This window comes from Trichomonas vaginalis, chromosome V (assembly GCF_026262505.1).
Source record: "Trichomonas vaginalis G3 chromosome V, whole genome shotgun sequence".
Lineage (NCBI taxonomy): Eukaryota > Parabasalia > Trichomonadida > Trichomonadidae > Trichomonas > Trichomonas vaginalis.
Window position 1 is genome coordinate 4,788,758 of NC_067207.1, and position 26,124 is coordinate 4,814,881.

The 26,124-nt window shown below is 34.4% G+C and overlaps 10 protein-coding genes and 3 pseudogenes across 13 annotated transcripts, besides 6 other annotated features; 8 read left to right on the plus strand and 5 right to left on the minus strand.

The window, feature by feature from the left end:
- Positions 1 to 599: 599 nt before the first annotated feature.
- On the plus strand, positions 600 to 2,186 carry TVAGG3_0279550 (acetyl-CoA hydrolase family; the record flags this gene model as incomplete). Its single annotated transcript, XM_001327430.2, has 1 exon — positions 600 to 2,171. One exon carries the CDS (start codon positions 600 to 602, stop codon positions 2,169 to 2,171), a length of 1,572 nt encoding a protein of 523 aa, XP_001327465.1.
- A 302-nt stretch (positions 2,187 to 2,488) lies between these two features.
- On the minus strand, positions 2,489 to 3,113 carry TVAGG3_0279560 (uncharacterized protein; the record flags this gene model as incomplete). Its single annotated transcript, XM_001327429.1, has 1 exon — positions 2,769 to 3,107. The coding sequence occupies one exon, from the start codon at positions 3,105 to 3,107 to the stop codon at positions 2,769 to 2,771; it is 339 nt and encodes a 112-aa protein (XP_001327464.1).
- Positions 3,114 to 3,224: 111 nt separating this feature from the next.
- Positions 3,225 to 4,266: a mobile genetic element.
- A 305-nt stretch (positions 4,267 to 4,571) lies between these two features.
- Positions 4,572 to 5,409: a mobile genetic element.
- Positions 4,572 to 5,409: a terminal%2Cinverted (terminal inverted repeat of Banshee-A1 transposon ID:TVAGG3_0279580).
- Positions 5,410 to 5,634: 225 nt separating this feature from the next.
- Positions 5,635 to 5,663: a mobile genetic element.
- Positions 5,635 to 5,663: a terminal%2Cinverted (terminal inverted repeat of ISTv1 transposon ID:TVAGG3_0279590).
- Positions 5,664 to 7,058: 1,395 nt separating this feature from the next.
- On the plus strand, positions 7,059 to 7,421 carry TVAGG3_0279600 (uncharacterized protein; the record flags this gene model as incomplete). Its single annotated transcript, XM_051228801.1, has 1 exon — positions 7,059 to 7,421. One exon carries the CDS (start codon positions 7,059 to 7,061, stop codon positions 7,419 to 7,421), a length of 363 nt encoding a protein of 120 aa, XP_051098531.1.
- A 479-nt stretch (positions 7,422 to 7,900) lies between these two features.
- On the minus strand, positions 7,901 to 8,531 carry TVAGG3_0279610 (annotated as a pseudogene). Its single transcript has one exon. A coding segment is annotated over exon 1 (631 nt).
- A 450-nt stretch (positions 8,532 to 8,981) lies between these two features.
- Positions 8,982 to 22,056: a mobile genetic element.
- Positions 9,877 to 10,212, minus strand: TVAGG3_0279630 (uncharacterized protein; the record flags this gene model as incomplete). The annotated part of the gene is made up of 1 exon (XM_051228802.1): positions 9,877 to 10,212. One exon carries the CDS (start codon positions 10,210 to 10,212, stop codon positions 9,877 to 9,879), a length of 336 nt encoding a protein of 111 aa, XP_051098532.1.
- Positions 11,793 to 12,017, plus strand: TVAGG3_0279640 (phage tail repeat-like family; the record flags this gene model as incomplete). Its single annotated transcript, XM_051228803.1, has 1 exon — positions 11,793 to 12,017. One exon carries the CDS (start codon positions 11,793 to 11,795, stop codon positions 12,015 to 12,017), a length of 225 nt encoding a protein of 74 aa, XP_051098533.1.
- Positions 12,425 to 13,008, plus strand: TVAGG3_0279650 (annotated as a pseudogene). The gene has a single exon. A coding segment is annotated over exon 1 (584 nt).
- Positions 14,470 to 15,384, plus strand: TVAGG3_0279660 (organellar and viral DNA polymerase type B; the record flags this gene model as incomplete). The annotated part of the gene is made up of 1 exon (XM_051228804.1): positions 14,470 to 15,384. One exon carries the CDS (start codon positions 14,470 to 14,472, stop codon positions 15,382 to 15,384), a length of 915 nt encoding a protein of 304 aa, XP_051098534.1.
- On the plus strand, positions 17,802 to 18,628 carry TVAGG3_0279670 (annotated as a pseudogene). The gene has a single exon. A coding segment is annotated over exon 1 (827 nt).
- Positions 22,057 to 23,022: 966 nt separating the features above from the next.
- TVAGG3_0279680 (uncharacterized protein) lies at positions 23,023 to 23,685 on the minus strand (the record flags this gene model as incomplete). The annotated part of the gene is made up of 1 exon (XM_051228805.1): positions 23,023 to 23,685. The coding sequence occupies one exon, from the start codon at positions 23,683 to 23,685 to the stop codon at positions 23,023 to 23,025; it is 663 nt and encodes a 220-aa protein (XP_051098535.1).
- Positions 23,686 to 24,588: 903 nt separating this feature from the next.
- Positions 24,589 to 24,789, plus strand: TVAGG3_0279690 (uncharacterized protein; the record flags this gene model as incomplete). The annotated part of the gene is made up of 1 exon (XM_051228806.1): positions 24,589 to 24,789. One exon carries the CDS (start codon positions 24,589 to 24,591, stop codon positions 24,787 to 24,789), a length of 201 nt encoding a protein of 66 aa, XP_051098536.1.
- A 30-nt stretch (positions 24,790 to 24,819) lies between these two features.
- Positions 24,820 to 25,425, minus strand: TVAGG3_0279700 (uncharacterized protein; the record flags this gene model as incomplete). The annotated part of the gene is made up of 1 exon (XM_001322077.2): positions 24,820 to 25,425. One exon carries the CDS (start codon positions 25,423 to 25,425, stop codon positions 24,820 to 24,822), a length of 606 nt encoding a protein of 201 aa, XP_001322112.2.
- A 203-nt stretch (positions 25,426 to 25,628) lies between these two features.
- On the plus strand, positions 25,629 to 26,030 carry TVAGG3_0279710 (uncharacterized protein; the record flags this gene model as incomplete). Its single annotated transcript, XM_051228807.1, has 1 exon — positions 25,629 to 26,015. The coding sequence occupies one exon, from the start codon at positions 25,629 to 25,631 to the stop codon at positions 26,013 to 26,015; it is 387 nt and encodes a 128-aa protein (XP_051098537.1).
- Positions 26,031 to 26,124: the final 94 nt, after the last annotated feature.

Here is a 26,124-nt window from a genome sequence, read left to right on the forward strand (position 1 = left end):
TGCTCAAATTTGAATACTTTTTAGAAAATTTGGAATTACACTCCTTACATTATATATAATTAAATGTTTAAATTTTATTTATTTTTCCTTTCAATTTTATAACGTGCTCTATCAAAACTAACCTCTCAATTGAAGGCCACAAAATCTAAGTAGTGAGGGTACACAAATTTTGTATGGAGTACGGTTCAATTTTTGAGAGCCACACTACTTAGATTTTGTGACTACCTTAGAACCACAATGAATAACGTGAATGAGTAGGGTAAATGATATTAAAATGATGGTTTTGAATACTGCTTCATTTGTTGATAATTTAAGGCGTTCAAATGAGATGGATAAAAAAATTGGAACCGAAGACCAACTATAAAATATTTTATCTTAGAAAATCATTTATTCATCTAATGAGTAGTTGATTTAACTAAAGTAAAAAAAGGGCATCACTTCATTTCACATTGAGTTCTCCATTTGTAAACTTGGGAAAATTGAATTCAATTTTAGGAGAAAAAAATTAAAAAGCTTTACATCATATTGAATAATATAATTTTCAACTTTTCAGGTGATATTATTCACAAAACGATGATAACCCATTCAATTATTTTGTAATGTTGTCATCAGCGGCACGCTCCATTGCTTCCCTGAAGTCACGCTGCGCCTACGCACCATACCTCAGCAAAGTCTGCAAGCCAGAGGATACAGTCAAGTTCTTCAAGGACGGAATGAACGTTGGTTGGTCTGGTTTTACACCAGTAGGTGACGCCAAGGTTGTTCCAATTGCTCTTTCCGAGTATGTCGAGAAGAACCACCTTCAAGGCAAGCTCCGCTTCAATCTTTTCTGCGGTGGCTCCACAGGCAGCAAGAATGAGGACCGTTGGGCCAAGAATAACATGATCAGCAGGCGTTATCCATACCAAAGTGGCAAAAACCACAGGAAGTTGATCAACAAGGGCATCTCCCTTATGGCTGATAAGCATATCTCCATGTTCCCACAAGATCTCTTCTACGGATTTTACACAAAGTCCCGTGGAGGTGGTCTCGACATCGCTATCATCGAAGCCACAGAAATTCTTGAGGATGGTTCCCTCGTTCTTGGTGCTTCCGTTGGCTCTACAACTGAAATCTCTCAGATCGCCGACAAGATCATCATCGAACTGAACACTGCTATCCCATCCTTCAAGGGCTGTCACGATATCGTCTATGGCTGCAAGCCACCGTACAAGCCACTCAACATCACCTCCCCAGGCTCAAGAATTGGTGAAATTTCCATCAAGATCGACCCATCCAAGGTCATTGCTGTCGTAGAATCCAACCTCAGCTTCCCAGGTCTTCCAATTGCTGGCCCAGATGCTACAGCTACAGCAATTGCAGGACATATTGTTGATTTCTTCCAGAACGAAGTTAAGCAAGGCCGCCTTCCAGAGAACCTTTATCCATTACAGTCTGGTGTCGGCAACATCGCCAACGCCGTTCTTCATGGCCTCAACAACTCTCCATTCAACAATCTCGCTGTTTACACAGAAGTTCTTCAGGATGCCATGCTTCCAATGCTCGACACAGGCAAGCTCACATTCGCTTCTGCTTCAGCTCTTACTCTTGCTCAATACGACAAGCTTTATCAGAATTTCGATTTCTACAAGGACAAATTCATCCTTCGTCCACAAGCAATTACAAACGCACCAGAAGTTGTTCGTCGCCTCGGTGTCATCGGCATGAATACACCTGTCGAAGTCGACATGTACGGACATGCCAACTCAACACACATCAACGGCACACAAATGATCAACGGCATTGGCGGATCTAACGATTTCGAGCGCAATGGATACCTCTCCATCATGCACTGCCCATCCGCAAGAAAGACAAAGAAGGATCCAACCGGCATTTCATGCATCTTACCAATGTGCACACACATCGACCAGACAGAACACGATCTCGATGTCATTGTCACAGAACAAGGCCTCGCCGACCTCCGTGGACTCGCTCCAGTCGAACGCGCAAGACTTATGATCGAAAAGGCCGCTCACCCATCATACAAGGATCAGCTCAGAGAATACCTCAACATGGCAATCAAGGAAACACAGTCAAAGGGTGCTGGCCATGAGCCACAGATTCTCGAGAAGGTCTTCAAGATGCACGAGAACTTGGCTACCAAGGGAACAATGCATCTCGACAGCTGGTAAGCATTCTAAAAATTCTAGTCTACTTTTATTTATTTTGAAAACAAACTATTTTTATTAGATTTTTAAAAATTATTTTTTGAATATTCATCAAATAATTTTATTTTTATGAATGATTTATATAATATGTCAATAATGTTTTCATTTGGCAATGATTATGTTTCGAAATTTTTCTAAATTTTTTTCAAAATTCAAATTTTTAAAGAAAAAATTAAGATTTTTCTTTTCAACAAATTATTTTTCCAATATTTTTGGAATTAAACATGTGACTTATTTTGAGGATTTGATTACGTTTACCGTTAATTAACATAAATCCATCACTTATGCATGATGATTTTCGTTTATCGTTGATTTGATGTTTATTTTCCACAGAAACAAATAATTATCTTATCGAGAAAAATTAAAAAATTCAGTTGACAATGGAAGCAAACTAACCAGATTAAAAAATATAAATAAACCAAATATTCAATAATAATTTATTCATTTATGAGTGCAATGAATCTGAAACAAACACAAGATATAGTTAAAGGTCAATAACTCGAAGATAAACAAGAGTAATAATTAACGTTAAATAACGCGGAAAATATAAATCAAAATTAGTTAGTTTTTGGAACTTTCGATAAGCATTTGGAAGGAGTAAGCATTTCGCTCAGCATACCTACAAGGCCTACTTGGAGAAAATTTTGATGAAGTAGCCAAACGAAATGTTGTATCATGGTTTGTTGAGGAATAGTTCTGATACTGATGAGTCTTCAGATGATCTTCCATATGAGCAGCGCTTACAGGTTTTCCACATTCTGGGCAATTCATAATTCGAACGATAGTTTCGCCAGGCGCATATCCAAAGAAAGGCTGTTCCCCAGACTCATGCGGAACGTTATTAATACCAGTGATCGGATTAACTAAACGTGGGACGTGTAAGGGTTCACAATTAGTCATTATCAAAAGTGTCAAAATTTGAAATAAATTACCGATCCTGAGTGAACCTCATTTTAGAAGTAATTCTTCTTAATTAAGATCATCTAAAGAATATTTTTATTTTCTAATTAGAATTAAGGGTGCACACGAGAGGATCATGTAAACTTCAGAATTTAGAACCTTATTTTTAGGCATTATCTTGGCTACCTATTTAGGCTCGAAAAGCAAAAAATATCAAAAAATACAACTTGACTCCATTATGACCCTTTCATGGAGGTAGTTTTTATCCGCTAGTATTTTCCCTTTGAATCTCTTTACAATTCGAAATCAAATTCAAATCTCAGTAGAAGAAAGGAAGAATCGACTTACTACGGTTGTAATACGAATAAATACATATATTTAATTATTTTTATTTACATAATAATTGTTTGAAGCTCATATTCCAACAAATTTTTAAATAAAAACATTAAAATGTTGAAAATGTTCATATATTTTAATAGGGTTTTGGCACTTTATTGAGGAATTACTACATACATAGTCGAACTGAACTTGATATTTTGAAATTTAAATTATTTATCAAAATTAAAATTTAACTTGAAATTTATAATTATTTAGTCATATTTTGCATAATTCTAAGTAGATTTTGTAAAAAATCAAGAAAGAAAAATTTTAACGTGCTTTATTTTTTCTTTTTTATAATAATACATATTATTATATAATTAACATATTCATAATGTTTCACCCTTTCAAAAATATAATCCTCCTCCTCTCAAATAAACGTACATACGGGTGGCCTCTTTTTTCAAAAAATTAAAATTTGAAATTTTGGGCTCAAATATTAGAGATTTTTTCAACCTTCAACGATATATGTTGTCTATATCAGACCTCCTTTCTTTTTGATACTTAACATTGTTCCTAAATCTTAGCCGTTAAGGCTGTTCTGAAAATATTTTTTTTTCGAAAAAATTCGAAAAAAATTTCTTAAAATTCAAAAATCCCTTAATTCCTGAGGATTTTGGAAAAAAGATTTTACATGAACATGTGTATATTATATGAAGTATATTGATAAGGTAAAAATCAAATTTTATTGCATATTCATCGAGAAAATAAACTAACGAATCCCTCAAAATTGAGAGGGTAATCCTCCTCCTCTCAAATAAACGTACATACGGGTGCACCCTTAATAAAAATTTATTTTGTAAACTGTTATTTCGGTTTTGTGAGTAAGAGCCAGAAAAGAAAACTTCATTCGTTGTGGCTGTAAATTGCTAGAAAAGGATCCTCCTATCTTGTCGTAAAATCTTAGTTGAATACCGAGGACTTGTTGAATTTGAAAAAAATCAATGGATTTCGATAGATTCTGAACACATTGAAAAAATTGAATGACGTTGAAATCAAAAATATCGAGTTTCTTTTTTACAATACCTATATAATATTATTTTATTGGGATATCACTAAAATGATGGCGTTATCAAAATAAATTTGTTATAGACCGAAAATAGATTTTTTCGGTTTTCTCTTCAAATAATTGAAAGAATGATACTATTATAGGTTTATTATATTATATAGCATATAATCATGCTATAGCCGAAAATTATAAGTTTTGAGAAGATTGAATATAACACAAATAAATTTGAATGTAAGTTAAATTGCTTGTTGTTTTTAATAGCCATTTAATGAGAAATCCAATATTGCAAAATTCAAATTGAATGATTGAAAGAACAGAAAAAGTCATTCTTTTCAATTTCGAATATGTTTCATTGTATTTATAATTATATGGCAAAGAAGATATTTAAACTTGATTTTTGAAGGAAAATTCACAAAATTGAATAAATTCAAATAATTTTTATTCAAAAATAAACTAGTTATTTGAGTTTACTACTAATTATCTATTCAAACTACAAAGTTTGTAATTTAAAATATTTTGTGAGATCAGATTGAATTAATTCAAGGTTCTTTTCAATTAATATTAATGACCATATTACGCATTTTCGAACATTCTAAACCAAATATATAAAAATGGGAGACAAATGTTAAATTTGCTAGACATGGGGGAGTTCTCTACAAAGTTTTAGCTCTTATCTCTAACAAAAAATTAATTTTTAAAAAAATGACCGAATACGTTTCACAGCGAGAAAAAAATAAAAGGCAAGATAGAATTTTCTAGACATAAAGAAGTTGTTTACCGAGTTTTAGCTCTTATCTCTAACAAAAAATTAATTTTTAAAAAAATGACCGAATACGTTTCACAGCGAGAAAAAAATAAAAGGCAAGATAGAATTTTCTAGACATAAAGAAGTTGTTTACCGAGTTTTAGCTCTTATCTCTAACAAAAATTAATTTTAAAAAAATGACCGAATACGTTTCACAGCGAGAAAAAAATAAAAGGCAAGATAGAATTTTCTAGACATAAAGAAGTTGTCTACCAAGTGTCAGCTGTTACTTCTTCTCAATACTGATATAAAATAAAAATCTTTATTATTTATTTAACCTTTATTGTTTCATTAAACTTCATTTATTTTATATTATAGTTTTATTCTTTTAGCTACTTGTAAAATAATCTAATTTTATATCATCATTTTACCGGATTATTCTTCAGTACATCGATTGTGTATCTAAAATAATATCATTATCCTTATTCTGTTTTTTCCAAAATTCTTTTAAATATCTTTTTTGGTTAGATTACTTTATCCTTTTTACTTTTATTTTTTAATTTCAAAAAAAAAAAAATTTGGTGATTGTTCTATTCTGTTACAATGTGCATTATCATATTCTAATGAATTATTCATTACATACAAAAAAAAAAAAAAAAAAAAAAAAGGTAGTGGGGCCTCCAGGCACTTCGTGCCCTCTAGCCCTGAAGATGTTTTTCCCAAGACCCAAGAGGAGGACCGAACCCCAGCCGACCAGCCGTTGACTTTTTTGTTTCACTTTTCACAAATTATATATGTTTTCATGTTTTGTCACTTTTCTGTCACTTTTCAGGGAAAAAACATTTTTATTATTATATATAAATGAATTTTACAAAACCACCGTTACCCTTCTTTGGAAATAAGAGTAGATGTAAAGATATTCTATTGAGAGAACTTAAGAAACTACCGAATGGTCTAACATTTGTAGATTTGTTCGGTGGAAGTTTCTATATATCCCATTTGTGCCATACAATATTCCCAGACTCAAAGATTATATGCAATGACTTCGACAACTATATGGACCGTCTCAAACATATACCAGACACAAACAATATATTGAAAGAGTTAAAAGAAAAGATACCTATAGGTAAGATGGAACGTATACCATTAGATAAGAAAAATATTGTGAGAGAGGTTTTGAAAAAAGCAGAATATATAGACTGGGATAGTATATCTGCTAGACTATTATATAGTGGTTCTATAAGAGTTCATGACATTGAAACACTTATGTCAAACGTTTTATATCTTAACTATACAAATGTTTTCAAAGAGGACATAGAAAAATATATTGAGGGTATAGAGTTTGTGAGATGTCATTGGACAGAGTTGTATGAAAAATATAAAGACAAGGAAAATGTTTTCTTTATAGTGGACCCGCCGTTCTATAACACATGCGATTTTCAATACCAAGTAGACTGGACTTTGAGAGACTCTTTAGAAACTTTAGACGTTATACATAACCATCCATGCTTTTACTTTACATCCGATAAAAGTGGTTTGGAAACCGTTATGAGATGGTTAGAGGACATACATGACTATGAGTTTAGATATGACAAGATAGAATATGAGAGAGGTCCTATAAACCGGAGAAAGTGTCATAACAAAGAAATTTTACTAGTAAGTAAATGTGGTTTGAAATAGGACTACTTGTTTTAGGTTTTTTCCATTGTGTCATTTATTTATTTGACGTGGCAGAAAGATATAGAGAATATGAAGATGAACCAATGCCTGCAAATGTCCAGTATATGTACTCGTAAGAGATATTTTTATCTAATATTAAATGGACGCACAGAACTTAGCGAATGCACAGCAACCTGGACAACCAAACCCAGAGAATATTCCAAATGAAGTTAGAATACAAACTGCAATGGCAAACTATGGTCAAGTGCCAACAGATGTACAAATGCAAACTGCCATGTCAAATGACGCTGCGTTAGGTTTGCCACCATGGTATGCAAATATGAGATGGAAAGAGTTTTATACAAACCCCGAAGTGGGATATAAACAACTTTATGCAGATGACGCGAACACAGGAGTTGACCCAGAATATGTTTTCTACCAGAGGAGAAACAGAATGTATGAGCTCCAGTTAAAAAATGCTATGGAACTCAGAAGGAAACGTAAGAGACTAGGCGGACATTAGATTTTTACATATAGTAAATGGGTTTCTTCAGTAGTATTGGAAACTTCTTTCGAAATGTTGGAAGAGGTATATGGAATGGAATAAAATCTGTCGGAAGAGGAGTATGGAACGGAGTCAAAAATATTGGTAAAGAGTAGGTCAGTTCGTTGGTATTATACCTAAAGACCTGAACCAGAAGAACAAGCTCCTGTTATACAACAGCCTGAACCTGCACCACAGTCTAGTTGGCAACCAAATCCAACACCTCAACCGTATTAAAAAATTATATTTTTACCGTTCGATAGTAGTTGTATATGAAACTAAGTTCTAAGTAAAACGCATGTATAATGGAACTATTCTCTTTCTTCCATCTGTTGTAAACCATACTTGAAAGTCTGAAATACTTCCACTCGGCGGTTCATATAACTTTGTAGGTTTTCGTAAAAGTCATTTGCCAAGCATAAAAAAGAGTTTTGTGCACCAGAAAATGAAGCATGAACTATAATAGCATCTGAGTCGAAAACATTTTCATATGTTCCATTAGGGTTTTCGACTTCATAAAAGTCCGGGTGTACTGGATATTCTGCAGGCTGATTTAACATCCTCATAAATCTATACCATGCCAAGTTGTTATATTTTGTAGAAATATAAACGTTTTCTCCAAGGTCTTCTATTCTATTGATTTTAACAGTTGCATTTTTCCTGTCATATATAATATCGAGATGGTACTCTCCCTCGTCAATGTTATACTGGTTTGCATATTCGATATAGATGTCGTTTATTTTTTCTTGAAAAGCTTGAAGAGTTGTTTCTAAGTTTACAAGCAAATTCACTTGTAAAAAGTTTTCCCTGTTCAAATTTCTCATACGTACGTTTTTCTTTGTTATAGTATCGAACTTCAAAACCGACTGTAAATGGGAAACCATGTATGGCTTCTGAAATGAACTTCATTCTACGAAAGCCAATAGCTTTTGTGACAGATGGGTCTCTTAACCATCTTAACGGGTAGTCAAAACGATAGCCTTCATGCTTTACGGTCTCTGTCTCAAACTTTTGACCGACATTCGTAAAAAGTTCATCTAATGGTTTAGTTGTAGCAACTCTTGAATTTTCTTTTTCTATTGAAAGCATATTTTATCTAGAATAAAAATGTCAAATGAAACAGCGTCTATGAGAGAAATACAACACAACCGACAACTCATTATACAAGCTCTAAATAAGAACACAACAAACTTTTCAAACTATTCTAAGATATCTGAGTCATTGAAAGAAGGAAACTTAAAACTGACTTTAAACCCAATGACAGATGAGTTTCTATTTCAAGACAATAAGAACAATACTGTCTGTATAAATCCAACAAAAGGAACTTTAAACGAGAAACCTATAAAAGAACTTCTTTTGAAAGCAGATGTTGACAACAAAGCAGACAAAACATATGTAGACGATGCAATAGCAAAAGAAGAAGAAAGAGCTGACAAAGCTTATGCAACAAAAGAACATACTCATCCTGAACTAGCAGACAAAACATATGTTGACAATAAAATGTCAAGTGAAGTGACAAGAGCTGAAAACGAATATTCTAAAAAGACTCATATACATACCATTGCAAATATTACAAACTTACAAGAAACCTTAAACAGTAAAAGTGCCGTTGGACATACACATACCATTGCAAATATTACAAACTTACAAGAAACCTTAAACAGTAAAAGTGCCGTTGGACATACACATACATCTTCTGAAATAACAGACTTAAACGTTAGCCTTGAGAAGAAAGCAGACAAGAACCATACACATACAAGTTTTACAACTGTTGCTATAGAAAGTATTGAAGGAACGGTTGAAGAAACTGGTGGGATGCATTATATTGTAAACCTCCTAACTTTCCACAAGGTTTAACATCGGATGACGACATAACGACGATGAGAAACATTAGATGTAAAGATGTTTATGTCATGAAGGATGAACATAATATTAAATTCACTGCTCAAGATTTATATGAGAAGAAAGCAGACAAAACAGAGCTTCAAACATTAAAGACGGAAATACTTCAAACATTATATCCTATAGGCTCTATTTATACGTCAATGAACTCTACCAGACCAGAAGTAGTACTTGGTTTTGGAACTTGGACTCAAATAGTCGACAGGTTTTTGTATTGTGCAAACTCTTCAAAGGAAACAGGTGGAAGTAAAACGATTTCAGGTGAAAACTTACCTGCGCACAGTCACTACATAGATTTAAGTACATCTCAAGCAGGTTGGCATAGTCATAGATATTGGAATTGGTCAGCAATGACAAAAGGTAAAGGATATGATGTTAAAGACAACGTTCAGTTTGCTATAAATTGTTACTGGAGTAACACTGAGGGAGGAGGAAACCATACACATCGCGTTTCAGGATATACGCAAACAACCGGACAAAGTAAAGACTACATGCCACCTTACATGACAGTTTACGCATGGTATAGAATTGCTTAGTCGTCATTTTCAACTTCTTTAGCATATTCGTCAGGAGTTGTCTTATATTTGTTAGGAACTGTCTTTGAAAGTATACCACCTTGAACTTTGACAAGTTTGAAACGAGGTCTGACAATAGTAGTTTTATCTTCTGCTTGCAGTCTGTACATTTTGCCATGTTTGCCTAAAACTTCATAATATTCTCTTGTATACTTTCTTCTATTTTTACGAACACGAATGTGAGTACCTGTCGGGTTCCCATTGTTGTCATAGTCAATAGTATTTTCATATGGGTCGCGTTTGGGTATTTCTATTTTTACTTTGTCACCTTTCTGAAGTTTGAAGCCCGGCATTCTTTCTTGTTTGTCTCTTTTGACTAAATTATTAATATATAGTCTTTCTCTAAGTCAGGGTTGTTTTTCATTTCTTCGGGGGAGTGGTTTCCCAAACCTTTGTTTACGGCTATTGTAAATATTTAAAACTTGTCTCATCTTTGCCATGGAGAAGTGTCTATATTTGTCGTCATATGACATTTCATTTGCTTCACCACCTTGTGGTTGTTTAAGTCTCTTAACATTTTTATACATCCGTCAATGACACCAAGAGCAGAATGGTTTTTGGTCGACAATGAAATATTGGTTTACATTTTTTGAACGCAGATAGTTTTTAATATCGTCTGATTTGAAAGAACTTTCACAGTCAGATGTCAGTTTTGTTGGATGTATTTGTCAACGAATATTGTCAAAGCTGCTAAGATATCTAAAATATTTTTGGACTGTAATGGTATGGCTTCACAGTATCTTGTTTTTGACCGACAAATATTAGCCAGTATGGTGGTCCATCTGTTCTAACTCTCGGAATGTTTTCCAAGATATCCATAAACCAAGCATTTGGGTTGAACTAAAGATTTTTACCATGAGTGCTTTTTTTTGTTGCCTTAGAAACATAGGGGTCCTTGTTTGGATTCGTCATTTTTTAACCCATAAGAAATGGGTTTATTTGGCGCGTTAGCAGGAGTTGCATCCAGATTTTTGCCCGCAGTGGGAACAATAGCCAGAGGTGTATTTGAGTTGGAAGGAAGATTTGAGTACATTAGGTATACTTAAAGAGAAAGCACAACCTATTATACAAACTGTACAGAAAGGTTGGGATGTAGCACGAGATGCAACAAATCTTATTCCAAATCCTGAAACAAGAGAAAAGTTCAAGGATGGATGGACAATGTAGGAAGACAAGCAGGAAACTATTATAACAAAGCAAATGACTACTATAACCAAGCAGGACACTATATGGACCAAGGTGAAAGATTCTTTAACAGAGGATATAACCATGCACAACAGTGGGTAAACAATAACCAACCTCAACGCCTCAAACGTGGGAATGTAAAATTTTTTACTGAGATGAAATGAACAATACAGCATTGAGACAAAATGGGTTCAAGATGGATTTGTCGGCTTCCAGCAGTTACACAACGTGTTTGTCAAGTTCTTCCTATACCTCAGGAAGTTTTAGACCGACTTAAAAACAACAACAACCAGTTGAAAACAAACAAACTAAATTTTTACTGAGATGAAATGACCGAAGAAGTTGAAACGGTAGATTTGACACCACAAACAAAAAGTTCAGAACCATTGTCAAAACCTGTCAAAGAACTTACAGATGAAGAAAAAATTCAATAATAGAAAGTGCCAGGTCTGGAAATACAAACCCTAACTATAAAGTCACTTTTCATAAAAATGGAACGGCAAGTATCTCAAAAAAGAAACAGACTCTCACAAATAAAATATTGAAGTCTGAAGGAGCTTTCGAGACAACAGATGGAAAAGTTTACTTCACTGACCAACAGTTCATTATAGAACATCTCATTGACTTAGAGTCGAAATATTCTAAACTTTACAACAAACACAAAAAGTTGAAAGGAAAACAAAAACAAATGGCATATGATATTTATGAAGATGTTGACGACACAACTGTTCCTGCAAGTGAAGTAAAGTCAGAGGAACCGAAAAGTGACGAAAAACCGATAGAAGAAGAAAAACCAAAAACTGAAGATAAACCAAAACCAAAGTTTAGTTTCCAAACTAAACCAAGTCAACCTTCATTAGCTGGTATGGGTTGGCGTCAAAGACTTATGGCAGCAGGCGGTTATGTAAAGTAAAGAAAAAAAATATTTTTTTATTTTATTTGAAATGTACGCTGAGTTTGTTGGAGAAGACCGTTGGGAAACTTGTTTATTAGATGAGAAATATGAAGTAAAAACGTTTTTTAAACCATATATTTTTACATATATTAAATGCTTCAGGTTGAAAAACAAAGAACAAAAGTAGCAGATACAAAACCGTTAGACTATATCTTTACAAATGCTGGTAGGACTATATCAGATGAAGAAATTTCATCCCGAGCTTACAGGTTTGACTATCCAATTCGTTGGCTTCAAAGTCCTTCAGATGCAAAGGCAATAGGATTTAGAAGAGTTTTGTTTTCAAATAGAACTAACGCGTTTATGTTCGCAGTATATTTTCATGGGCAGTATAAAGGTCCATTTCAATAGACAGATTTGATGAAATGAGGATCTTTACAGTTCGTTCAGACGAAAGTCTTGAAAAAACTCTAAATGACTTTCAAACTCAAATAAACAAATACTATTGGGAATTTCAAGAAAAATACGCCTCTTTACTAAATGGAACATACTATCTGAAACTAGAATATGACAAGATGAACTCCACCGTTTCATTTCAAAAGATTGAAATTAACCCTCCAAGAGATACGGAGTTTTTATTTTGGGGAGTAGACAAACGTTCTTGGGCACAATTTCTTCGGTTACTAAACCAGAACGAACCATTACACCAGATGGTCCATTTCAATTTATACTTCCACCAGCAGATTTGACAGTTTATAGAAACGTGTTTGACCCTCAAAATGTTATGTGTCATGCAAGTTTCAGTTCAAGCAACAATAGTTTTCTATGTATTGGTAAGGACGTTTATGACTTTGCTTCTAAATTCTACGAACCACCTAGTAACAGTTTCTCTGACTTTCAAGTTTGGTTCACAACAAATGGTGTGCAGCATATAATACCATTGTACTATGACTTTTATCTCGAATTGTCTTTCATATATAACTACGGAAAAGTGCTGAAAAAGTATTGAAAAATAAAGTTTAGGTGAAGTGGTGCGATCTCACCTCTTTTCTCACCTGTTTTTTCACCCGTTGAATTTTCATGAATTTCCTTAAGATAGAAAAAAGTGAGTTAAAATGAGATTTTTATCGTTGTGGTCGACGGTTAAGCCACAAACGAATGTCCGACGGTTAAGCCACAAACGAATGTCCGACGTACCACCAAAAAATATATTTTAGGTGAAGTGGTGAGATCTCACCTGTTTTCTCACCTGTTTTCTCACCTGTTTTCTCACCTGTTGAATTTTCATGAATTTTGTGCTGAAAACATAGCACAAAAATACTTTTAGGTGAAGTGGTGAGATCTCACCTGTTTTCTCACCTGTTTTCTCACCTCTTGAATTTTGTTGCTGAATTCGGCAAAAATATATTTTAGGGTAGATGGTTTTTAGGTGTCACCAGGTCCCTCGGTCCCTCGGTCCCTCGGTTAAACGAACTTCTCTGAAAAAGTGTGACAACATGACATTTAGACAACAACACAGGAAATAAACTTCTTCGTATATGTTTTGTCAAGACTTCTTCGTAAATGTTTTGTCACCCGTTGAATTTTGTATAAAAAGCAACCGCCGGAATTCCGGCGGTTGGTATATTCTTCACAAAATGCTTGTTTTGTCATGACTTCATCGTATATGTTTTGAAGAACTGAAGGTGTCACCAGGTCCCTCGGTCCCTCAGTCCCTCGGTCATTTTAACTTCTCTGAAAAAGTGTGACAACATGACATTTTGACAACAGTCCAGGAAATAAACTTCTTCTTCGTAAATGTTTTGTCAAGACTTCTTCGTATATGTTTTTGTCAAGACTTCTTCGTATATGTTTTTGTCAAGGTTTCATCGTATATGTTTTGTCAAGGTTTCATCGTATATGTTTTGTCAAGACTTCTTCGTATATGTTTTTGTCAAGGTTTCATCGTAAATGTTTTGTCATGACTTCTTCGTAAATGTTTTGTCAAGACTTCTTCATCGTAAATGTTTTGTCATGACTTCTTCATCGTAAATGTTTTGTCATGACTTCTTCATCGTAATGAGCGTAAAGGACCCAAAAATAAAGTTTAGGTGAAGAGGTGCGATCTCACCTCCTTTTTCACCTGTTTTTTCACCTGTTGAATTTTCATGACTTCTTCATCGTATATGTTTTGTCAAGACTTCTTCGTATATGTTTTTGTCAAGGTTTCATCGTAAATGTTTTGTCAAGGTTTCATCGTACATGTTTTGTCATGACTTCATCGTATATGTTTTGTCACCCGTTGAATTTTGTATAAAAAGCAACCCGCGGAATTCCGGCGGTTGGTATATTCTTCACAAAAATGCTTGTTTTGAGGTCGAGCCACTTTTGGCTCCACCGTATTTTTCAACCAAAACTCATGAATTTTCCCGAAATAAAAAATAAAGTTAGTTTTTTTTAAAAAAATATTTTTTATTTTTATTGTAAGAACATGTTAGCAACAACAGCACCAAACTCGTTAGTCATGAACCCAACTTCAATGTTAGTAGAGATGAAAAGCTTCATTCCTTCTTCATATACTTTCGAAACAGAAATCCAGAAGATAAAGCAGGAACTTCTCCAAGGAGATTTAGATTGCACTGCAAAAGATGAAACAAATGAAGAATATCTTTATGAAATGCAGGATATTATTGACCATCTACCTAAACTTCCTGAAATACAACAACAAAAGCTTACTATTCCTGAATTCGATGAAATAGAAGTGAAACCAACTGACTCGGTAGAAATAAAGAAGTTCATTCGTAAGGTAAACTATGAGTTTCTAGGATTTCATTGCAACCACAAAGTCATGGACAAAGACTGCGATATGGTATATAAGAATGTTTCTGACATATATAAATCGGAGGAGTTTAAGACCTACGACAACTTTGTTTCGTTAGTTGCTGAATGTGTATGGCAGATAAGAGATAAAGATAGAAGAGGTAAGGTATGGAACGGACAAATAAAACCCGCAACTTTTGAGTTAAAGAAAACCATTGACGCTATAGTTGTTTTAGCAGGTAAGGTTTCAATGTACAATGCTAAAATGAACCCACAATGTTCAAAATGTAAAGCAGCAATGAGGAAATATAACTACTCCGTCAAAGAGATAGAAAGAATGAGAAACGACTATGCAGACTTAAAGAAAGAAGCAGAGAAACCAGCAGAAGATAAAATGGACATGTTGACATTTCTAAACAAAAACTATCCAACTGCTGACGATTTCCTTCTTTCAGATGTCAAGAAGAAATATAAAGAGACTTTCGGCATAGTTAAAACTTTTGACATACTGACAGAAGAAATAGAAGCTACAAAACTGTTTAGAATTTCAAATATACATCGTACAATTCATGTAAAACGCTTATAAAAAAAGAGGTGAGAAAACAGGTGAGAAAACAGGTGAGATCGCACCTCTTCACCTAAAATATATTTTTGCTGAGTAAAATGACCAAATTTCATTATATAACTGTTATTTTTTTACGAAGAGAACTTTGACACTTCGTCAAAAAAATCCCTGAAATCATATCTTTTATACAAAATTCAAGAGGTGAAAAAACAGGTGAAAAAGGAGGTGAGATCGCACCTCTTCACCTAAAATATATTTTTGGTTCATTTACACTCATTTCGATGAAGTTTTGACAAAACATATACGATGAAATCATGACAAAACATTTACACTCATTTCGATGAAGAAGTCATGACAAAACATATACGAAGAAGTCTTGACAAAACATGTACGAAGAAGTTTTGACAAAACATATACGAAGAAATCATGAAAATTCAAGAGGTGAAAAAACAGGTGAAAAAGGAGGTGAGATCGCACCTCTTCACCTAAAATATATTTTTGTCTGATTTACGCTCATTACGAAGAAGTTTTGACAAAACATATACGAAGAAATCATGAAAATTCAAGAGGTGAAAAAACAGGTGAGAAAACAGGTGAGATCTCACCTCTTCACCTAAAATATATTTTTGTCTGATTTACGCTCATTACGAAGAAGTCTTGACAAAACATTTACACTCATTTCGATGAAATCATGACAAAACATATACGAAGAAGTTTATTTCCTGGACTGTTGTCAAAATGTCATGTTGTCACCATTTTCAAAAAGATGTTAGTTGACCGAGGGACCGAGGGACCGAGGGACCTGGTTCCACCTAAAATATATTTTTGTCTGAGTAAAATGACCAAATTTCATTATATAACTGTTATTTTTTTACGAAGTGAACTTTAACACTTCGTCAAAAAAATCCCTGAAATCATATCTTTTATACATGAAAATCGTAAAAAATTGCGAGTAGGGAAAAAAACCTGGTCTTGCATAAAACTCATGAAAATCGTGAAAAAATGACCAAATTTCATGAATTTCCTCATATGTTTGCTTCCCTCGGAAAACCGAGGATAGAGATTCCATACGAAAATCGTGAAAAAATGACCAAATTTCATGAATTTCCTCATATGTTTGCGACCCGAGGAAAACCGAGGAACGAGATTCCATACGAAAATCGTAAAAAATGACCAAATTTCATTATATAACTGTTATTTTTTTACGAAGTGAACTTTAACACTTCGTCAAAAAAATCCCTGAAATCATATCTTTTATACATGAAAATCGTAAAAAATTGCGAGTAGGGAAAAAAACCTGGTCTTGCATAAAACTCATGAAAATCGTGAAATTTCTCTAGACCGACTTTTTTCGGGGTTGCCTAAAACACATGAAAATCGTGAAAAAATGACCAAATTTCATTATATAACTGTTATTTTTTTACGAAGTGAACTTTAACACTTCGTCAAAAAAATCCCTGAAATCATATCTTTTATACATGAAAATCGTGAAATTTCTCTAGACCGACTTTTTTTGGTCTTGCATAAAACTCATGAAAATCGTGAAAAAATGACCAAATTTCATTATATAACTGTTATTTTTTTACGAAGAGAACTTTAACACTTCGTCAAAAAAATCCCTGAAATCATATCTTTTATACATGAAAATCATGAATTTCCTTAAGATACAAAATAGAAAAAATAAAGTTAGTTTTTTTTAAAAAATTTTTTTTATCTTGTATGTAAGAACAGAAAATGACAAACATTGAGTTTGAAACAGTTAGAAAGATAGACAATGACACCAAAGTGGTTAGAATTGGTGATTTAAACGTAAGATACTCAAAGAAATACAACAAATATTCTTTGTCAGACATTCTAACACTATCTGGAAAGAAAACATCCCACGACTGGGTTAGAACTGCTTCAACTCAGAAAATTTTGACAAGAAATCCTGAGCTTATGATATCAGTAGCATTCTATGGAACAAGAGCATATCTTATAGACAAAAGTCTTATACCAATAGTTTTGTTATGGTTAGACCCAGTTGTTGGATATAACTTCATAACATATGGTTCATTCGATACTGAACGTTGCAGTGAAGGCTTACTTTACATCGTTCAGAAACCGAAGGACTTCAATACAAAGAGATATAAGATAGGAAAGAACAATAATATAACTCAAAGATTATGACAGTATAGTCAATAGAGTTAAGGTTGTGTTTGTTAACGATATGAGAGCTGCTGAAACAGAACTACTTGAAAAGTTTGAGAAAATGTATGGTGCTCCCACGAAAGGTAAAGAAACGTTTGAAGTAGATGAGATAGGTAAAGCTATAAAATTATTTGACGAAGTTGCTGAAAAATACATGTAAAGCGTTTATTTTTGGTCTTTTGTGAAAGTAAGAAAATAACGCTAATTTTTTATAAAATATTTTTTTTATTTTGTATGTAAGAACAGATATGACAACAACAGAGAACACAACAAACTGCTATCGTTCATGAAGACATAAATGAAGAATATGAGTGGGTTCAGTTTAACAAACAGTTACGTCTCATTCGTTCGGTCAAAGAACGATATGTACCAAATGCAAGTATTTTGACAGCATGTTTTGCTCCAGATACCAAACATACAGACGATTGGTTTCAAAAACCAACAGACAAAAGAACTTTTGAGCGAAGCACAGCGACCCCGACTTTTTCCGGGGTCGCCAAAACTCTATGAAAATCGTAAAAATTTGCCAAATGGTTTGAGAGGTTGTATGTACATAGACTTCTTGTAAATGCTGTTGCAATGTGGGCTTCACCTCGTTATGCTTGGTATATTTTCATGATGTTAGATGAAATTCATAGACAAGAACGTGAAGAGATGGAAAAGAAACTTCAAGCAAAAGATGAAGTCATTGAAGCAAAAGACAAAAGCCTTCAGAAAAGAATACCACGTTCGGTACCAAAAGGAAAGGAAAAGAACTATAAGTATATGATTTATACTGAAGAGATGGAAAATGAGAAGACAGAGATATGGTTATGTTGCATTTAGTCAGAAGAAACAACAAAAAGCTTTTACGACCTTGCTAAGATTTACAAATCTGACAGAAATTGGTTCTATCTGCGAAAACTTACCGATTTCAATGACACCAAATGAAGATGTGAAACAAATAGTTCAAGATACGTTACCTCAAACACACTATGATATTAAAGGTTGTACAATACTTACCTTCAAAGAAGATTTGCCGCTACTGAAGGAAAAAATAACAGAGTATTTTGACAACTTCAAACAAGCAGAGTAAATGAACCATTTATTTTTACGCTTGACTTCAGATGGCTCAGGTAGCTCTAGATGGTAAATTGTCTTGTCAAATCCTTCTGGCATTCCGAGTCCTTCCTTCTGGCATTCCGAGTTCTTCCATCCGACATTCCGAGTCCTTCCTTCAGACATTCCAAGTCCTTCCTTCCGACATTCCAAGTTCTTCCTTCCAACAGGAAAAAATTTTCCTGACAACAGGAAAAAAATTTCCTGACAACTGGAAAAAAATTTCCTGTTGTCCGTCCGTAAACCATTCAAATTTTCGAAAATTGAGAACTTTTTGGTCGAACGACAGAAAAAATTTTTCCTTCAGACAGGAAAAAAATTTCCCGACAACTGGAAAAAAATTTCCATCCGACAGAAAAAGTTCTTCCATCCGACAGAAAAAGTTCTTCCATCCGACAGGAAAAGTCCTTCCTTCCGACAGGACACAAACGAATGTCCGACGTACCACCAACCGAGTCCATTCCAAAGCCAGAAGAACCGACAGCCCCAGCACCACAACAGACTAAGACCAAAAATAAACGCTTTACATGTATTTTTCAGCAACTTCGTCAAATAATTTTATAGCTTTACCTATCTCATCTACTTCAAACGTTTCTTTACCTTTCGTGGGAGCACCATACATTTTCTCAAACTTTTCAAGTAGTTCTGTTTCAGCAGCTCTCATATCGTTAACAAACACAACCTTAACTCTATTGACTATACTGTCATATCTTTGAGTTATATTATATGTTCTTCCTATCTTATATCTCTTTGTATTGAAGTCCTTCGGTTTCTGAACGATGTAAAGTAAGCCTTCACTGCAAGTTCAGTATCGAATGAACCATATGTTATGAAGTTATATCCAACAACTGGGTCTAACCATAACAAAAACTATTGGTATAAGACTTTTGTCTATAAGATATGCTCTTGTTCCATAGAATGCTACTGATATCAATAAGCTCAGGATTTCTTGTCAAAATTTTCTGAGTTGAAGCAGTTCTAACCCAGTCGTGGGATGTTTTCTTTCCAGATAGTGTTAGAATGTCTGACAAAGAATATTTGTTGTATTTCTTTGAGTATCTTACGTTTAAATCACCAATTCTAACCACTTTGGTGTCATTGTCTATCTTTCTAACTGTTTCAAACTCAATGTTTGTCATTTTCTGTTCTTACATACAAGATAAAAAAATTTTTTTAAAAAAACTAACTTTATTTTTCTATTTTGTATCTTAAGGAAATTCATGATTTTCATGTATAAAAGATATGATTTCAGGGATTTTTTACGAAGTGTTAAAGTTCTCTTCGTAAAAAAATAACAGTTATATAATGAAATTTGGTCATTTTTTCACGATTTTCATGAGTTTTATGCAAGACCAAAAAAAGTCGGTCTAGAGAAATTTCACGATTTTCATGTATAAAAGATATGATTTCAGGGATTTTTTTGACGAAGTGTTAAAGTTCACTTCGTAAAAAAATAACAGTTATATAATGAAATTTGGTCATTTTTTACGATTTTCGTATGGAATCTCGTTCCTCGGTTTTCCTCGGGTCGCAAACATATGAGGAAATTCATGAAATTTGGTCATTTTTTCACGATTTTCGTATGGAATCTCTATCCTCGGTTTTCCGAGGGAAGCAAACATATGAGGAAATTCATGAAATTTGGTCATTTTTTCACGATTTTCATGAGTTTTATGCAAGACCAGGTTTTTTTCCCTACTCGCAATTTTTTACGATTTTCATGTATAAAAGATATGATTTCAGGGATTTTTTTACGAAGTGTCAAAGTTCTCTTCGTAAAAAAATAACAGTTATATAATGAAATTTGGTCATTTTACTCAGACAAAAATATATTTTAGGTGGAACCAGGTCCCTCGGTCCCTCGGTCCCTCGGTCAACTAACATCTTTTTGAAAATGGTGACAACATGACATTTTGACAACAGTCCAGGAAATAAACTTCTTCGTATATGTTTTGTCATGATTTCATCGAAATGAGTGTAAATGTTTTGTCAAACATGAGCGTAAATGAACCAAAAATATATTTTAGGTGAAGAGGTGAGATCTCACCTGTTTTCTCACCTCTTTTCTCACCTCTTGAATTTTCATGATTTCTTCGTATATGTTTTGTCATGACTTCTTCGTACATGTTTTGTCAAGACTTCTTCGTATATGTTTTGTCATGACTTCTTCATCGAAATGAGTGTAAATGTTTTGTCATGATTTCTTCGTATATGTTTTGTCAAAACTTCATCGAAATGAGTGTAAATGAACCAAAAATATATTTTAGGTGAAGAGGTGCGATCTCACCTCCTTTTTCACCTGTTTTTTCACCTCTTGAATTTTGTATAAAAGATATGATTTCAGGGATTTTTTTGACGAAGTGTCAAAGTTCTCTTCGTAAAAAAATAACAGTTATATAATGAAATTTGGTCATTTTACTCGGCAAAAATATATTTTAGGTGAAGAGGTGAGATCTAACCTCTTTTTTCACCTGTTTTTTCACCTGTTTTTTTCACAAGCGTTTTACATGAATTGTACGATGTATATTTGAAATTCTAAACAATTTTGTAGCTTCTATTTCCTCTGTCAGTATGTCAAAAGTTTTCACAATATTGAATGTATCTTTATATTTCTTCTTGACATCTGAAAGAAGGAAATCGTCAGCAGTTGGATAGTTTTTGTTCAGAAATTCTAACATGTCCATTTTATCTTCTGCTGGCTTCTCTACTTCTTTCTTTAAGTCAGCATAGTCGTTTCGCATACGTTCTATCTCTTTGACGGAGTAGTTATATTTCCTCATTGCTGCTTTACATTTAGAACATTGTGGGTTCATTTTAGCATTGTACATTGAAATTTGACCTGCAAGTACAACTATAGCGTCAATGGTTTTCTTTAACTCAAAAGTTGCGGGTTTTATTTGTTCATTCCATATTTTACATCTTTTATCTTTATCTCTTATCTGCCATACACATTCAGCAACTAACGAAACAAAGTTGTCGTAGGTCTTAAACTCCTCCGATTTATATATGTCAGAAACATTCTTATATAACATGTCGCAATCTTTGTCCATGACTTTGTGGTTGCAATGAAATCCAAGAAACTCATAGTTTACCTTTCGTATGAACTTCTTTATTTCTACTGAGTCGGTTGGTCTGACTTCTATTTCATCGAATTCAGGAATAGTGAGCTTTTGTTGTTGTATTTCAGGAAGTTTAGGTAGATGGTCAATAATATCCTGCATTTCATAAAGATATTCTTCATTTGTTTCATCTTTTGCAGTGCAATCTAAATCTCCTTGGAGAAGTTCCTGCTTTATCTTCTGGATTTCTGTTTCGAAAGTATATGAAGAAGGAATGAAGCTTTTCATCTCTACTAACATAGATGTTGGGTTCATGACTAACGAGTTTGGTGCTGTTGTTGCTAACATGTTCTTACAATAAAAATAAAAAATATTTTTTTAAAAAAACTAACTTTATTTTTTATTTCGGGAAAATTCATGAGTTTTGGTTGAAACATACGGTGGAGCCAAAAGTGGCTCGACCTCAAAACAAGCATTTTTGTGAAGAATATACCAACCGCCGGAATTCCGCGGGTTGCTTTTTATACAAAATTCAACGGGTGACAAAACATATACGATGAAGTCATGACAAAACATGTACGATGAAACCTTGACAAAACATTTACGATGAAACCTTGACAAAAACATATACGAAGAAGTCTTGACAAAACATATACGATGAAGAAGTCATGAAAATTCAACAGGTGAAAAAACAGGTGAAAAAGGAGGTGAGATCGCACCTCTTCACCTAAACTTTATTTTTGGGTCCTTTACGCTCATTACGATGAAGAAGTCATGACAAAACATTTACGATGAAGAAGTCATGACAAAACATTTACGATGAAGAAGTCTTGACAAAACATTTACGATGAAACCTTGACAAAAACATATACGAAGAAGTCTTGACAAAACATTTACGAAGAAGAAGTTTATTTCCTGGACTGTTGTCAAAATGTCATGTTGTCACACTTTTTCAGAGAAGTTAAAATGACCGAGGGACCGAGGGACCTGGTGACACCTTCAGTTCTTCAAAACATATACGATGAAGTCTTGACAAAACAAGCATTTTGTGAAGAATATACAACCGCCGGAATTCCGGCGGTTGCTTTTTATACAAAATTCAACGGGTGACAAAACATTTACGAAGAAGTCTTGACAAAACATATACGAAGAAGTTTATTTCCTGTGTTGTTGTCTAAATGTCATGTTGTCACACTTTTTCAGAGAAGTTCGTTTAACCGAGGGACCGAGGGACCGAGGGACCTGGTGACACCTAAAAACCATCTACCCTAAAATATATTTTTGCCGAATTCAATAAAAATAAATGGTTCATTTACTCACAATATTTTTGTACAAAACGACCCCAAACTTTTAACTTCTTTTCTGCAGCTTCAAATGCTATCTTAGCGAGTTCATATTCTCTAAATTCTCTCTTTAAATCTTCTTGTTCCCATTGGTCTAGTTCGTATGGAGAATCTTTATAACCATAACACATCTCATGTTCATGTTCTATTTGTTTTTCGCACATTTTTCTAACTTCTTGTTCGAACAAAGGTTTAGCATTCTCTACTGTATCTTCGAGTTCTTCTTCATCTAACTTCTCATGAACTTTCTTGTCTATGGAGTCCATAATTTTTCCAACTGCTATGCAATATTTTGGAGAAGCCCACATTGCTATATAGTTTATAAGTCTTGGGTCTACATACGTTCCTCTAACCTGTTTGATTTCATCAGGAATTCCTGCATGAATTTTGTATAAAAAGCAACCCGCGGAATTCCGGCGGTTGGTATATTCTTCACAAAATGCCTTATAATACTCTTCCCAGGACTTATTTTCCAACAACTTTCTAAAGTCTTTCCTAAACTGCTGACACATATTTGTTACATTTATATAACCATCCTTGTCTCTACGTAAGACTTCAATACCGTTGTAAGTGCCTTTTGTGAATGTTTCGCCATTAGATTTGTTCGTGAACGTTTTTGCTTCGACTGTCATTTCAGTTCTTACAATAAAAATAAAAAATATTTTTTTAAAAAAACCAACTTTTTATTTTATTTCGGGAAAATTCATGAAAATTCAACGGGTGAGAAAACAGGTGAAAAAGGAGGTGAGATCGCACCTCTTCACCTAAACTTTATTTTTGGTTCATTTACACTCGTTACGATGAAGAAGTCTTGACAAAACATTTACGTTCATGTTTGACAAAGCATGTACGAAGAAGTCATGACAAAACATTTACGAAGAAGTCTTGACAAAACATTTACGAAGAAGTCATGACAAAACATTTACGTTCATGTTTGACAAAACATTTACGTTCATGTTTGACAAAACATTTACGAAGAAGTCTTGACAAAGCATATACGTTCATGTTTGACAAAGCATATACGAAGAAGTCTTGACAAAACATTTACGTTCATGTTTGACAAAGCATATACGTTCATGTTTGACAAAGCATATACGAAGAAGTCTTGACAAAGCATATACGAAGAAGTCTTGACAAAACATTTACGAAGAAGTCTTGACAAAACATTTACGAAGAAGTCATGACAAAACATTTACGAAGAAGTCATGACAAATTCAACGGGTGAGAAAAGAGGTGAGATCTAACCATCTACCCGACATTCTCGTCAAATACAAAAAAATGAAAAAGTGTCATTTTTTCATGTCCGAAGACTCGAAGGTGCAACACTTCCAAAATACCGACGAACTCAGAAGAGCAGCATGGCAGTATCTTCTTGACAACTTCTTTGAGTTCTCCAGGTACACCTTGGAAAATGCTGAAGAACTCCGACACAGAGAATTTGGAGAAATTGCGCTCCAATACTACCTTGACAAACAAAGGGTAAACAAAGGGTAAAATAAGACTAAAAACTTAACGTTTAAAAAGTGACATTTTTAATGAGCTCCGAGTCACCGAGAAAACTTGGTCAGATGTTAGCAGCTTACTTCCCTGAGGAGGATGGAAGCGTTACATACGTAAGGTTCAAAAACAACGAACCTGGAATTGCGTACCAAATTCGCAATTACATGACCATGGAAGAGTACGAAAGGCTCCTACAAGAGAAACCAGCTCTAAACAACTCAGAAAAGAAAGAATAAAAAGTTTAACTCGTAATTGTTTATTTTTTTTTACTTGTATGGGCAAGCTGCAAGAATGAAGTCGACTATCTCAGTCTTTGTCTTGACGAGCTGGACGGCTCTTGCGAGTACGTCTGTTTTGCGGTCTCCAGCTGGTGTTTGACCTTCGTAATTGCGCATGTTCTTGAGAGCTCCAACTGTAAATGGTTGTAGGATGAAGAGTCTCTCAGACTGCTTGAGGTAGTCTTCACGGTCACGAACCGAATCTGTGGTACGAGTCGAATCGGTCGATTTGAGGGAAGAGACTGAAAGCCTGTCATCTTCCATTGGAGCTGTAGCATACTCTTTGCGTAAGCGGTTCAGACCTTCTTCGAAGTCTTGGTCTCTCTTCGATTGAGATTGGAATTGGAATTGCTGGGGTGGAGCTTGCTGGGGTGGAGCTTGCTGGAACATCCAAGGGTTGGGGAAGTAAGGCATAGGTTGAGGAGGAGGGTAGTTCGGGAAGCCTTGTGGTGGGTAGTAACATTGAGGTGGAAATTGGTAGTAATTTGGTGGAGGTACTTGCTGGAACTGAGGTGCAGGGGCTGGTGCTTTAGGTTCTGCAGCTTTCGGTACTTCTGGCTTTGGAAGGCATTCAGGAAGAGGAACGTCAGTCATCCGTTTGTGTCCTGTCGGAAGGAAAATTTTTTCCCTTTGTCCGGAAAATATTTTCCTGTCGTTCGACCAAAAAGTTCTCAATTTTCGAAAATTTGAATGGTTTACGGACGAACAACAGGAAAATTTTTTCCCTTTGTCCGTAAAATATTTTCCCTTTGTCCGGAAAATTTTTTCCCTTTGTCCGGAAAATATTTTCCTGTCGGATGGAAGGACTCGGAATGCTAGAAGGATTTGACGAGGCAATTTACCTAATTGAAATTAACGACTGCGTAAAAGACTACTTGCGCAAGGTAATGAAGCCCAAGGTCAAGTTCACCAGTATTTCTGGAAGGTCTACACTTCAGCTCGAGACTTCGACTGGAATTCCAATTCAAATACCAGACGGGACAGCCTACGATGGCATAAAGGACGCCAAAAGAGAAACTCTTGTTAAGTTCCTAAACAAACGTCCTTGGATAAAAATACCAAACAAGGAGAACCCCCTACCCCATATGAAATTGGCAATTCAGTCTCTCCTTCACTTCTCGGGTCAGCCGTTCTACATAACCTGTGAAGGCGACATTCAGCCAGTTCTTCAGCCAGTTCAGTAAACATCTCATTTTAACTTCACTTTTTTTATGTTTTTACGCATGTGAAGAAGAAGCCTTCTGGTAAGTTTCTTATAGCCATATACATGGCACGCTTTGAGTAAAAACATTT